Source organism: Mustela nivalis (genome assembly GCF_964662115.1).
Source record: "Mustela nivalis genome assembly, chromosome: 9".
Taxonomy (NCBI): Eukaryota; Metazoa; Chordata; class Mammalia; order Carnivora; family Mustelidae; genus Mustela; species Mustela nivalis.
The window spans coordinates 64,658,085-64,672,931 of NC_139028.1; the positions used below are offsets into that span (position 1 = coordinate 64,658,085).

General features: G+C 45.2%; 1 protein-coding gene across 18 annotated transcripts in view; it reads left to right on the forward strand.

Moving 5' to 3' along the window:
* NUMA1 (nuclear mitotic apparatus protein 1) overlaps positions 1 to 14,847 on the forward strand; it is a 78,112-nt gene that overhangs the window by 33,392 nt on the left and 29,873 nt on the right. For 6 of the 18 annotated variants that reach the window (XM_082749818.1, XM_082749826.1, XM_082749819.1 and 3 more), the window contains exon 2: positions 9,534 to 9,607. In XM_082749818.1, coding sequence (XP_082605944.1) covers positions 9,566 to 9,607 — 42 coding nt within the window. In that variant the 5' untranslated portion in view covers positions 9,534 to 9,565. Of the gene's footprint in view, positions 1 to 2,998; positions 3,378 to 3,481; positions 3,719 to 3,902; positions 4,173 to 4,469; positions 4,516 to 7,123; positions 7,380 to 9,533; positions 9,608 to 14,847 lie in introns of those variants that run through there. The other 12 variants (XM_082749830.1, XM_082749823.1, XM_082749814.1 and 9 more) reach the window with 10 other exon arrangements.

A 14,847-nucleotide genomic window follows, 5' to 3' on the forward strand; every position in this document is an offset into this window, starting at 1 on the left:
AGACTCTCCAAGGAGCTGGGAGCCTGATGTGGGACTCGATCTGGGAAGTCTGGGATCATGACCTAAGCCGAAGGCAGCCGCCCAACCGAGCCACCCAGGCGCCCTCTCCTTTCTTTTAAAAATAGTTTTACCTATCCTGGTCTTCTGGGGACATGGAGCAGGGGCTGTGGATTCAGGCAGGAGCTGTGTGGTCTGCCTGTTGCCTAGCTAGGCTGGGAGGAGGAGGGGGCAGGTGTAGTTCTGGTACTGTGGCTGGAGGTGAGTGGTGGCCTGCGGTGGGGGAGGGGGAGGCTGGAGAAACTGGCCAGGCTCCTTGGCTGTCCCGCAGAGCAGGCCCAGAAGCTTGGCAGTTTTGGCAGAGAGGTTCCAGAGGAGAGTTCAGCCCTCTGAGGCTGCACAGCTGGGAGCTGTTGCCAGAGTTAAGAGCCCAGGAGGAGGGTTGGGATCTCATATTCTTTTGAGACACAGTATCAACTCTTTCAGGGGAGCTTCAGGGCTGACAAGGTGCCAGATGTAGGGGCGCCTGGATGGCTCAGTGGGTTAAGCCTTTGCCTTGGGCTCAGGTTATGATCTCAGGGTCCTGGGATCCAGCCCTGCATCTAGCTCTCTGCTCAGCGGGGAGCCTGTTTCCCCCTCTTTCTCTCTGCCTGCCTCTCTGCCTACTTGTGATCTCTCTGTCAAATAAATAAATAAAAGTCTCTTAAAAAATTTTTTTTAATTAAAAAAATAATTTAAAAAGGTGCCAGATGTAGCCAGGACAGTTTTAGCAGGCCTGCCACCTATTTTCACCTCATACTTTTCTTGGAGTGTCGGTTGTGACAGTCATTAAATTATGTTTGCCACTTTGCTTTTCTAGAAAAGCTTTGGTTTTTGCTTTGGCTTGGCTTTCCTGGTCCTTCTTTGAATAAAGAACTTTCCTTTCTACCAATAGCAGTTGCTAACCACAGACTGCAAGTGATACTGTGGGAAAGCTAAGGGCCTGGGAGAAGAAGCAGGGTGATGGGGGTCTCTGCAGCGGTGGGCCTTGGTCTGACCCCCACCACTCACTCCAGTCATTCTCTGGTGCCCAGAGTTAAATTTGGAAATCTGCCATCCAGATGTATTTCAGTGGAACAGATTCAAGGAGCCCTAGTGTGTTAGATACTATGGGGGATCATAGAGAGAGAGAGAAATGGAACTGCTTATGCCCTTGATATTTACATTCTAGATGTGAGGACAAGATTTCCATGCTCATATAGTTAAGGCAGGACAAGCGGTGAATGCAGAATGTAGACACATTTTTCTGATTACCAATGTAATAATACATGTTTATTTAGAATAAATTCAAATATAAAAGAAGCATAGTGTAGAAACTCCCCCACAGACTAACCCCTACCTTAGATAACCACTCTTACCTGTTGTTAAGAACTATTTGAGGAGTTGAAATTTTTTTTTTAAGATTTTTTTTTTTTTTCTTTTAAGTTGACAGATCACAAGAACGGAGAGAGGCAGGCAGAGAGAGAGGAAGGGAAGCAGGCTCCCCACTGAGCAGAAAGCGGGGCTTGGGGGCTGGATCATGACCCAAGCCAAAGGCAGAGGCTTTAACCCACTGAGCCACTCAGGCGCCACTGAGGAGCTGAAATTTGAGCTGGACCTTAAAGTAAAATTCAGAGAGGCAGACTGATGGAAGGAAAGCAAGCATCCTGAAGATCCAAGCTCCCACTCCAGGGAAGAGCATCCCCACTAGCTTCCTTGACAAACAGCCAGCTTCTGCTTGGAATACCTTTGTTACTAGGTGCCAAAATGCCCAGAATAGGAATTAACCTTTGTTAAGTAACATCTTGTGCTTATGTGCTAGTCAGTGTGTTGGGCACCATATAGATATAGTTATGAGATTAATCCTCATTATAACCTTATAAAATAGATATCTTTATATTTATTTTACAAATAGGGATACTGAGGCCCAGAGGTTACCTGCCAGGGTCACATAGCAGCAAGTGGTATAGAGTTCTTCCTTTCACTAGCTGTGTGATCTTGGGTAAATTATTTCATCTCTGTGGCTCAGTTTCCTCTTCAGTAGAGCTGAGTGGTAATAGTACCTGCTTCACCAAGGAAGTTTTCCAGATTAATGAGCTAATACATGTTAGCAGAACAGGGCATTCATGTCACATAGTACACATTCAGCAATAGCTGCTATTTATTATTTTCTCTCTTATTCTAACATGATCTGTATCATCTCTCTACTTCTGTATATGGCCTTTCTGCCTGTTCAGCCATCCCCTACACTTTCCTCCCTATAGTTTTTCCCTCTGCTTCTAGCCATTCCATTGTCTTCATTCTGTCTCCAAAGTGTTTCATTCCTCATCTTTCCATTCTCTCTCATTTTCCCCTTTTGTGTCCTCATTACCTGTATTATGTTGTGGCAGCCTTGTGACCTTCCTCCCTACTGTTAGTCTCGTTTTGTGTACCAGAATAATTTCTGAAAGTACAGGTCTCATTGTACCACATCTCGGTGTTAAAAACACACAAAATATTCAGATCTTTGATTTCTTGGTTTCAGGTTCAAGATTCTCCAGCTCTGACCCCATCTCACAACTTAAAAATTCTGTTTTCAGACTACTTCCACAGTCTTCTCTGCTTTCCCTTTCCCACTCTTCTGTCTGGGGAGATTTTACCTGCATATTTTAAGATCCGCATTCAAATATCACTTCATTTTCTTAGTCTTTTTACCTACTCTCAACTAGTTGGAATTTTTATATCCTTTTGTGGGAGTTAACACATACTGTCTTGAAATCTAATTTTCAAGGCATGTTTCTTATCTCCTGTGTAATTATAAGCTAGCTGAGTATAGAGGCTGTGTTTAATTCACTTTGTATATTACCTTCAATGTCCTAAAGCAGTGCTTTGCACATAGTAGGTGCTTAATAAATACTGGTGGTGTAAGTAAAAGTTGGGGGGGTGGTCCTGATGACTGGTGGGTTTCTCTCCCAGTCCTTGTGAGAGCCGCTGTTCAGTGGGTGGAAACGCTGTGGTTTTGTTTTCTAAGAGTCCGACATCTTTTCTTTTCGGCCATGGAGGAGAGGCAGAGCCTGTAGGTTCTGCTCATGGGTCCCAGTGCCTGTGTCTGTGAAGGGGCTCCAGCCAGTGCCTGCTGTACTAGGTTCCGTGCCTTGGCCCCTCAGCCCCTCCCCACAAATGCTCAGCGGAACAGGGGATTAGGTTCTGGCAGCACAGCTGGGATTTTGGCGGCCATTCCACAGTCGACAATAGCACGCAGCCACTGGGACAGAACAGCGCGGGCCTGCGCTCCAAGGCCACAGTCTGCCTGGGCTGCTTGTTTGGGTGGCCGAGGGGGAGGAGCAGGCCCAGCGCGGAGTCCTGGCCTTGCCACGCAGAAGGTACGGGCTGGAGAGATTCCCTCAGGGAATGGGCATGGTGGGGGTGGGTGGCCTTGTCCCAGGGCAGGCGGCGCCGGCGAAAGGAGGCCGGTGCTTTGTGAGTGGCATGTGTGTGCGTAAAGACACAGCCGCCCCGCCCTGGAGCCGGCAGGAAGCTGCCCGGCGTGAAAGGGCCTGTGTCCTGCTCACCCTCCAGAGCTCCCGGCTCTTCCTCGGTGCCCCGCGCGCCGGCAGGCAGGGGCTGATCTAATCATCAGGGCAGCCCGTTGCTGGCCAGAGAGGTGGACAGGCTGTCACTGCTGTGTTAAGAGAGCGAAGGGGGAGTGTCCGGGTGATACCAGGTTTGTCAGGCAGGCCACTGTGAGATGTGTTTTGTGTTTTATGCCACAGTTTGCCTTGGCTCTTGCCAGTGTTGCGGTTCAGGATTTTTTGTCTGCTGGCTCCCGCGCTCCTCTTCCCCCTCCCCCCATGCGTCCTATTCTCTTGTTCTTGGGCCTAGCCCTCCCGGCCCCTCCTCTCCGGGGCGCCCCTCCCCCCTTGCCGAGAGTTCCTTGCTTTCGCCGTGCTCCCAGACCGCGGAAGCTTGCTGTGCCTTTAAAGAAAGCAGACTCCCGGCTGTGACGCACTTCTGGCTGTCAGCCAGGACGATCGCTCCTGCCAGGCTGAGAAGAAAACCAACAACTTTTCTTTTGTGTGTGGGGTTACTTTCCACTAGCCCCCCCCCTCCTCTCCTTTCAAGATTTAAATGCTAATGGCGGATTAAAACCTGTAGATACGTTTGGCTTTAGGAGTCTGGTAAGGCCCCCCGTTGCACTGAGACTTTTCTCCCTCCCTCTTTCTCTGGGTTTTTGTTCAAACATGGACGAGGGGGTGCGGTGGAGTCCCCCCCCCCCCAACTTTCCTGCGCCATCCTTAAAGGGGAGGGAGAGGAGAGGGAGCGCAAGTAAACACTCAGAAACAGGCGCTGGGAGCATAGCTTGCCAACATCCGGGAGTTGGCGCCTTTGAGAGCAAAGGGTTGCTTTCTTCCCCCTTCGCGCGTAGATGTCAGCGTGTTTTTGTTCGGAGGGGGTAAAGCGTGCGCCTGCACATTGAGCTGTAGAGACAGCTCAAGAGAGCTTCTCCATTCCTGAGGCTTGGTGTGTACGCAGTGGTGGGGAGTGAAAAGGGTTCATTTTGCCAGCTGGTGGCTACCAGGGTGTGTGAATATAGTAGTGGTGTCAGGTGCTAATATACTGCTGGAGTGTGCTTGGGTGTATATGTATATGTGCAGTATATGGCTATAAGCCCCAGCTTCAGGAGGCAGCCCTTTTCCCCACTTCTGATCTGGACCCTGCAGAGCATGGGGAGGGGGGAGGGCAGGTATCAGTAAACCACTTTTGAAGAAACCTGGGAAATCTTGGTTTCCCTTGAAGCCCTTCTCTTGTTCCTCACCAGGGCTCTGGGCCAAATTCTAGGCTACACAGAAGGGTTGGTCTGGGTGAAGAGGGGGAGGCTTGAGTCCAGACCAAGTCCCCTAAAGGGGGCCCAGGGAGTACATCTAGCAAGCTGGTCTGCCCTGACCTCAGGAGTGCAGAGAAACCCTTTAGACTTAGATGAGAGCCTATCCAGGACTCTCCAGGAGTTGAAAAGGAAAGTATGTTTTTCCCTCCCTGGCTTATGTTGGAGCTGCTGGTCCTTGGGCCTTTTACCTCCTCCAAGCCTAGAGATGCAGCAGCAAGATATTTCCTACTTTGTTCTTTATGATGAGTTAGCCTATGGCGACATTGCTTGGCCTTTGCTGGGCCCCTCTGAGGTAACCTACCAGGTGAGGTCTGGGTGGTTGTTTTCCCGTGTCTCCTGACTTGTCCCTCCCAGAGTCAGAGGAGGAGGAACACCCTCAAGATCTGGGTGTTTGCCCTTTGGATGTGGGCTTCGCTTAGATGGTGGGATATCTCTTTTAGAAAGGTGTACAGAGCATGCAATTCTTATGGCTACAGGCACACAGGCTGTCAGGGTAAGTAGTGGTAAATCTTGCCATTGAGCCTGGTCTTAGAGCTAGGACAGCTCCCTTACAGCTTTATAAGCTCCCTTCTGAGCTCTGAGCCTTTGGAACTATGGGGTACAGAGGGGGCGGGGCTTGGGAAGGACACTTGGAGGTGGGAGTTTTTGCGGGCTTTGGGCCCAGAAATTTTGAGAGTGGGAGGATGGTTCAGTGGAGGCAGGGGCCAGTGAGTGGAGTGATCAGTAAAGTTTTGTTGCTTTTGGGACCAAAGGTCACTTTGGTGTTATCTTGAGGAAGGGTTGGTACTCAGGCAGGCAGTAGTAAGTGGCTAAGAGATGGTCTCACAAGGAGCTGGCACCCACGCTGGGGGGTGGGGTTGGGTAAGGAGAGCAGCACTCCACAACTCGGACCCTCTGGCCCTTGCCTTATCACTTGGTTAACCTTAGAAATGAAACTTCTAGAACAGACCCGAGAGGTTAGCAATCCGACTCTCTGGTCCTGTTCCTTGCATCTGAGCAGGTGGTTTGCATTAGCTTCAGCCCTGGTAGGAAACCGTGGTTAGATTTTAACTCTTTAATACCCAGAGAGACTGCGGGCCATGTGGCTGTGTGTCTCTTGAGTGTCACTTTCCTTTTCCTGATATATCTTCTCTAGAAACAGAGGGGTTACTGTAAATGTGGGAATTATTCCTGATGTAGGAATTTACATTATGTCAATTTTGAAAATGTGAAGAGGATGCAAGTCCTTTGGTTTATAAAGCAGCTGCTTCTGTGTCTTGGTTCCTTTTTGAACTCAGGGAAGAGAAGCCACCTTATCAGCTCTGTGAAGCCTCTGGGATTCTGGGAGCACTTCTCAAAGAAACAGTCTGGTGGTCTCTGAAGGTGTCTTGAGAAGGGTTGCGTTCCTGAATTTTGTTTGTTGATTCACTGGGGGGTGTGAGTGGGTGGTACCTGATCAAGTTGGGGTGCATCTCAGCAGATCCTTCTGTGAAATGGTTCTGAGCTATAATCGTGGGGATCTGTTTTTCCATCACCATGACCATCAACCAGTCTTCTGGGTGGGGCTTGCCTCAGATTTCAGGGGGAGGGTGGAGAGGATGGTGCTTTGGCTGGGAGCCCTTGGGTTCCAAGCCAAGGCCTGCTTAAAGCTGTAGTCCCAGTCTGAGGACTAGCTCTGCCACTGACTTCAATCATTCATTACTGGATAAGTGAATGGCTGGCTGGCCTAACAGCTCCCAGCCCAGTGTCCTGTGTCTGGGAAAATGCTGCTTTATGGGCTTTGAACTGACAAGGTCATTCTGGAGTTCCTCATGTTGGTTATTGGATTCCTCCTGTTTCTGTGCCTGGGAAGCGTAGAAAAAGGCATTTGGCCTTGACGCTGTTTGCTGAGCAGTGGAACTAGTTTTAGACAGGCTTCCCCACCCTCCGGGAGGACATAAGGTTTGTATGTTTTGCCTCTGAGATGAAGGGAAGAGGCTGGTTAAACCTCAGGTCATTTTTAGCAGCACAGCTGTGGAATCTCTCAGAGGGGGCAAGATTTACCTCAGGTTATGAATAAGTAAAATTTCTGACTGAAAGTTTGGACCTTTTCAAAAGGATAGCAAGTCTAGGGGCAACAGTGGGGATGAGGGACAGGTGATCTGGACCTCATTTCCCTTGGTCCTAAAGAGCTTAGACTTTTTGTTTTTAATTTTTAAATTATTTTTTAAATTTAAATTCAATTAACATATAGATTTTTTTGTTTTGTTTTGTTTTGTTTTAAAGAAGCCCTAGTAGAGCATTTGGCCATTGCTGCCTTCACCACAAGGGCCAGGCATGATCCCTCTAACTTTAGGCCAGCCAATAACCAGAAGTCTTATTGCAGTGCAATAGCTGGGACCATTTGTCTTCGTCTTTGGCTGGCCCCAGAGAGCTAAGCATTCAGTACTGATGGAAGTTGCGCTACTTTTCAAGGTTACATGGAATCACTTTCAGACCCACATCTGTCGGAGAAAATCATCCAAGACTGAGGAACATATAGGTACTTTAGATTCTCTGCCCTCCTCAGAGCTCCCTTAACCACGTCCCTGGCTCTTGCCAAAGCCCAGGTAAATTGGCTCATTTCCAAGACTGTGACGTTGGTATGACAGGTGGAATCTTGTTGGGTTTTGCGGGGTCAGGAAGCACTTAATTACAATTAGCATTTAGTTATATTTAGCATTTAATTATTTTCTATTATTTAAAGCTTCATGTATGTTTTAATTTCATTCCTTACCTCGCTGTATAAGCTTCTCAGAGGCAGGGACTCTGTCAGTGTCTCCCATTTCCCATGTAGCTTCCAGTGCAGAATGAACATCTGTATGGACTCAGAAAGTAATTGCTTGGTTGGTAAAGACAGTACAGTTGGTGCGCCTGGGTTGCTCTGTGGGTTAAGCCTCTGCCTTTGGCTCAGGTCATGATCTCAGGGTCCTGGGATGGAGCCCTGACCCCCCACATCGGGATCTCTGCTCAGAAGGGAGCCTGCTTCTCCCTCTCTCTCTGCCTGCCTCTGTGCCTACTTATTATCTTCCTCTCAGTCAAATAAATAAAATCTTAAAAAAAAAAGAAAGAAAGAAAAGATAGTATACTTACATAGGAAGAACTAAGAATGATGGGGAGTGGATTATCATCAGATTTATGTATATCTTTCTCTTACTAGACAGTAAGTACTTTATGGACAAGAATGATATCTTTCTTATGCCCAACACACTGTGTGTACAGAAGACGCTTAGCAAATGTGGGGCACCTGGGTGACTCAGTCTGTTAAGTGTCTGACTTTGGCGCAGGTTGCGATCTTGGGGCCCTGGGTTCAAGCCCCAAGTCGGGGGAGCCTGCTTCTCCCTCTCCCTCTGCTCATGCAGTCTTTGTCTCTCTCAAGTAAATAAAATCTTTAAAAAAAAAAAAAGGTGCTTAGCAAATGTTCAGTCCATAGAACCCACACCTTGGAGATGCTAATATGTGGGGAGAATTACAGGTGATGTGACTTAACCACTTGTGTTCTTCATCGAATAGTGACAGACTAAGTACCTGTGACAAGAGGTGGGGGCGGGGCTGATTGCTCCCATGATTGGTAGGAGTTGGAGGGGCTGCTGGGAGATGTTGAGGAATATTTAGTCACCAGGTCTGTGGTCTCCTGGGCAGGTTGGCAGGCAGATGGTCAATTCCCAGTGGGAAAGGAAATTGGGAATAGGAATACCAGGACAGGTACCTAATCTTTCATTAAATGTCCCATGAGATTTCTGCCAGAATTGGGTCTGGTGTCATCAGGTCCCTCATTTGAACCGTATCTGACATTTCTGTGGGAGATATAAAAATCCAGAATTTGGAGAAGTTTCCCTCAAGGTCTTGGTTATTTTTAGGCAAAAACTGGGCACCTGCAGAAAGAGCCAGAAATCAGCCTCTCTGTTAAAGATCAGTGATCATTTAGTGTATATGTACGATGTGCCAGGCACTGTTATTTGTGTTGCCTGCTTTGTCTTGAAGCCTCATAGTAACCCAGAGAGGTGTTTGCAAATCCCATTTGGTAGATGAGGAAACTAAACTAAAAGAAGTTGCGCTACTTGTCCAAGGTTACATGGAATCACTTTCAGACCCACATCTGTCGGAGAAACCTTATTTGTTCCATGTTTTAAGGGCACCATGTCCCAAAGAACAGGGTTGAAAGACAGCCCTGAGTGTTACATATTTTCTGTGGAACAGAAAACTGTGTGTAGAGCTTGTGGACTTTGAATTAAATGCAGGCTCTTTACTGTTATGGTAAGTTTTATAGTAATTTTATTTTATTTTTTAAGATTTTATTTATTTATTTGGCAGAGAGAGAGAGAGAGCATAAGCAGGGGGACAGGCAGAGGGAGAGGGAGAAGCAGGCTTCCTGCAGAGCAGGGGAAGCCCTATATGGGACTTGATCCCTGGACTCTGGGATCATGACCTGAGCCGAAGGCAGTAGCTTAGCCAACTGAGCCACCCAGGAGCCCCAAGTTCTATAGTAATTTTAATGTGTAGTTTGAGCTTTCTAAAAATTCCCATGTCCTTGGTGGGTTAATTGCTGTGTAAAGAGATTGACGTATTCAGAGCCAGTATATTGAACCATTTCCCCCCTTGTCCTTCATCACGGAGATCTGATATAATTAGCTGCTGTTCTTCTCTTGGTTTCCAGGTGCATTGGGGTGACTGTTTGGTGTCACCAAGATGACGCTCCATGCCACCCGGGCAGCTGCACTCCTCTCTTGGGTGAGTCTTCTTCTCTTTGGTGTGACCTTCTCCAGGAATTTTGCAGGGGTAGAAGAGGAGATTTTTAGGAGCCACAGCTATGTAAAGTCTTCTCATCTGGAGATGAAGGAAATACAGTTTTCCTCTGCCTTTCCCCTTAGTTTTTAACTTTAATTATTTCTGGCAATGTTGCTCCTGATAGTGATCCATGACACCACTTGTGTAGCTTAGAAGAGAACTCCCTGCTAAGCTTCTGTGTACCTCTTAGGAGAGGTGTTTTTTTTTGTTGTTGTTTTGTTTTGTTTTTTATTTTTTATTTATTTATTTTTTTTAAAGATTTTATTAATTTATTTGACAGAGAGAAATCACAAGTAGGTAGAGAGGCAGGCAGAGAGAGAGAGGAGGAAGCAGGCTCCCTGCCGAGCAGAGAGCCCGATACGGGACTCGATCCCAGGACCCTGAGATCATGACCTGAGCCGAAGGCAGCGGCTTAACCACTGAGCCACCCAGGCGCCCTGTTTTGTTTTTTAAAGATTGTATTTACTTATTTGACAGAGATCACAAATAGGCAGAGAGGCAGTCAGAGAAAGAGGGCTTGCAGGGCTTAATCCCAGGACCCTGAGATCAAGACCTGAGCCAAAGGTAGAGGCTTACCCCACTGAGCCACCCAGGCACCGCTTAGGAGAGGTTGTCATTTCCTTTTGGTCATGGAACGGTTGGCTGTAGCATGGCACAGACACCCTTCTTCATTTGCTTCCTGTGGATTTTTCTGACTAGAAGCCTTTATCCTGAAATTCACTAACATGCGGGACTTTGGTCTTGAAAGGCTTTTATCATAGGGAAAGGTTCTCCTTGATTTCTTTACCATGTTTCTGTCTGCTTCCATTGTCCTCCTGTTGACTTCTTCTTTTTTTTTTTTTTTTTTTTTTAAGATTTTATTTATTGGGCCCCTGGGTTAAGCCTCTGCTTTTGGCTCAGGTCGTGGTCTCAGAGTCCTGGGATCAAGGCCCGAATCTGGCTCTCTGTTTGACAGGGAGCCTGCTTCCCTCTCTCTCTCTGCCTACTTGTGACCTCTCTCTGTGTCAAATAAATAAATAAAATCCTAAAAAAAAAAAGTTAAAAAAAATTTTATTTATTTGATTCAGAGAGAGACAGTGAGAGAGGGAACACAAGAAGGGGTAGTGGGGGAGGAAGAAGCAGGCTTCCTGCTCAATGTCCCATGCCAGGCTCCATCCCAGGACTCTGGCATCTCGACCTGAGCCCAGGGCAGAAGCTTAAGGATGGAGCCACCAGGCGCCCACTCCTTCTTGATTACTTAAATCATTGCACTAGGTCTTTTCATATATCTTCTGTCCAGTATGAACAATGGCAAATGAAAAAGTAATACCAAGCATTGGGAACATAAAGCTGCAGGGAAGTAGAAGAGGACACAGAATGTAGTGATGATAAGCCTGTACCTTGGAGTCAGACAGCCTGATCTAGAATTACTGATCTGGCCCAGGTGTGTGACCCAGGGCAAGTTACTTAGCTTCTCAGCACCTTATTTTTAAAATGGAAATAAAAATACCTCATGGAGAATGAAGACATACTGTGTGTAGAAAACATCTAGTACTATATCTGAATAAATAATAATTTTTTTTAAAGATTTTATTTATTAATTTGGCAGAGAGAAATCACAAGTAGACGGAGAGGCAGCCAGAGAGAGAGAGAGATAGGGAAGCAGGCTCCCTGCTGAGCAGAGAGCCCGATGCGGGACTTGATCCCAGGACCCTGAGATCATGACCTGAGCCGAAGGCAGCGGCTTAACCCACTGAGCCCCCCAGGCGCCCAATAATTCTTGATACTTCAGATATTGCTGGGGCATGATTAGGGCCAATGAAAAAGCCATTTAAAAATTTTAGAATATTTTAGGGGTGCCTGGTTGGCTCAGTCATTAAGTGTCTGCCTTTTGCTCAGGTCATGATCCTGGGGTCCTGGGATCCAGCCCTGTGTCGGGCTTCCTGCTCTGTGGTGAACTTGCACCTCCCTCTCCCATTCCCCCTGCTTGTGCTCCCTCTTTGGCTCTCTCTCTCTGTCAAACAAATAACATCTTTTACAAAAAAAAAAAAAAAAAAGTGGGGTGGAAGAGAAGAAAAAATATTGTCTCTTCCTTTCCCTCCTCTCATCCCTGAGGGGTTGGTTGGGTTTGGGGGACTATGAGCTTTGTCTGCAGTTCAGTGGATTAACTGAATACTGGGGGAACCTTTAGCCACACTGTTTTAAGTTTATTTATTTAGGTCCTAAACTTATTTTTATGGTGAGTACCACCATTACAGAGAAGAACCAATACAGGGCTAGTTTTATTAAATAGCAGATACTTGTGTACTTTTTCAAAAGTCAAAATGAACAATGCATTAAAATATTAATATATGGTAACATAGAAATTTTTTTTAGGAATTTTCAATTTAAGCAAAAATTAGACAGCTAAAGTGGATTTTATGATAATGTAGCTGTGTCAAATGCTTTTTATGAAGAGTGGCATAGAACACACGTGACAATTTTAGTTGTGGTTTAGAGAAAAATGATACAGGAAGAAAGATTGGAAAGAAATATATCAAAATGCTTAAAGTACATATATTAAAATGCTAGAATAAGTGGTTTTTTCCCCAAATTTTAATAATTTGTTTTATAGTATAAAAATAAATTTATACTTTACTTGAAGAATAGCTTAAAATTGTTCTATACCCAGCAGTTACAGTGAATGAATTGATATAGGGAAAAGGGAACTTTTTAAGATTTGACAACCTTAAACCATCCTGAAAGTCAGTGAGTTTGGCCCTTCTTTCCATGTTTTAATCCCTGACTAAAGAGTTTCTCCGCTTCCTCCACTTTCCAGTGATTTCTGATTTGAGAGCAAAATAATGCACAGGAAGAAAATGAATTTTTATCTGCATAAAAGAAACTATTGCTAGATTGTTACTTAATTGACAGGAGATGAATCCAGAAATCTTAAGTGACTTGAAATGAACTGGTGTCATTTTTCAGTCTTTTTAGTGAAAAAGCATTCATAGCCTTTGAAAGATTTCTTTCTATTACAAGGAGTATTAAAAGGAGGTGGTTTTGGATGCTTACTGTCTTGGTGCTTTCTTCATTTTCAGCTGGTGGAAAAGGATCTTGGCCTCGAATATTCAAAATCTTCCTCAAAAATTTACACTGGCCTTTCCTGACTAATTAGGCTATTAGATTAGGCTATTCCCCTCAAAAGATGCTATAAGTATACATATTTATGTATATACAAGTATATATATATATAGATGGTGTAAATTTAAGACTTCAGTGAGAGTTTGCACTTTATGTTCTACACTTTTTAAAAAAACGCTTAACCTGTTTTCATTTAGATGCATCTAGAAGTTGTTTTATTTTTTTAATTTTTTAAAGATTTATTTATTTGTTAGAGGGAGAGAGTGAGCACCTACAAGCAGGGGGAGCATCAAGCAGAGGGAGAATCGGGCTCCTTGCTGAGCAAAAAGCCTGACGCGGACCTCGATCCCAGGACCCTGGAATCATGACCTGAACTGAAGACAGACAGTTAACTGTCTGAGCCACCCAGGTGTCCCTAGAAGTTGTTTTTGATATTGAAGTATGTAGGGGCACTAGGGTGGCTCAGTTAATCCACCCTCTGACTTCTGCCCAGGCTGTGATCTCAGGGTCCTGGGATTGAGTCTGGAATTGGGCTTGCCACCAAGCAGGGAGTCTGCTTGTACCTTTCCCTCTGCTCCTCCCCCTGCTCTCTCTCAAATAAATAAATAAAATTTTACACACACACACACACACACACACCCCACCCCCACCCCCGCCACCTGGCTGGCTCAGTTCACACAAATAGGAGCACCTGGCTGGCTCAGTTCATTAAGCAGCTGCCTTCAGCTCAGGTCATGATCCCAGGGTCCTGGGATTGAGTCCCACATCCAGCTCCTGGCACAACAGAGAGCTTGCTTCTCCCTCCCACTTTGCCTGCTGCTCTCCCTGCTTGTACTCTCCTTCTCTTTTAAATGAATAAATAAAACCTTAAAAAATTATTTAAAAAAAAATAAGTATTTAACCAAATAAATAGTATAATTTCTGTGGTTGAGTCATTCTTTTTTTTTTTTTTTAATGCTCCCGCTCTCTAGTGTAGTCAGCTAATTAAACTACTGAGAAGTAGAAGTTTTGCTGCATCTACTTCCATTATTTTAATTTTATTAACCATAATAGTGTTTTGTGTTTAGCACTTTCATCTTGTAATGTGTTCTTGCGTTCATAATCCCATTTGAACCCACACTGGTCCTCTAAAGTAAACAATGTAGGGATTTCATCCATTTGGCGAGTGAGAAAGTAGGCACAGAAAGAAATAAGTTGATAAGAGTTCCTGGCAAGTTAGTGAAGGAGTTAGGTCTAAAATTTTAATCTGGGAGTTCCCAGCCCCATATAAATATTTATATTTTTATTTATTAGTAATGTTTTCTTTCTTTTTTGGGGGGGTTACTAAAAAGAAAAGCATCCCTCTCCCCCAGTGTGGGGCTCAAACTCAGGACCCAGAGATCAAGAGTAGTATGTGCTTCCAATGGAGCCAGCCAGGCACCCCATAGCCCAGTATCTTTTAAAGAGCACATTTTAAAGAGTAGAATCTATTCATTGCACATAACCCCTCTGCTGAGGTTCTTACAAATAAATACCTTGTCAAGCAGCCTGAGTTCCCTCCTTCCTCAGTGTTGCACACAGGATTGATTGGTTTAGCAAACCCTTTTTTTCCTGTGTACTAACAAAGGTGAGGTTCAGCCCAGGCTACTTCTGAACTTGATGGTTTTGGAATTTATGAAGTTTTTCTGTACAAGTTGGCTGTATATGCTTGTTGAATAACCTGTGTACCTGACTCATTTGCAGATGACTGGTGGTGAATTTCCTAGTTGTAAAGACTGAGTTAGATGGATGCCAGCCAGAAGGCAAAGAAGAGAAGCAGGCAGTTGAATTGGAATTGACAAGTTTTTTCCTGGGGTTCCCAGCTCTTCTTTTCCTCCTTTTTTTTTTTAATTATCTTATTGCCTCATCATTTCTCCCTGTGTCAGCCACAGTTTTATGTCTGGAAAGAATTTTTAAAATGGAATAGTAAAAAGATTTTATATCTGTGGGAGTGTGTAAGACATATGTAGCATTTAATGTAAGTTTTGATTAGATATTTCAAAATTCAAGAGATAGAAAGGGCTGTAGGGTGATAATTTGGGCTATAGAGGGTTATAATGTAA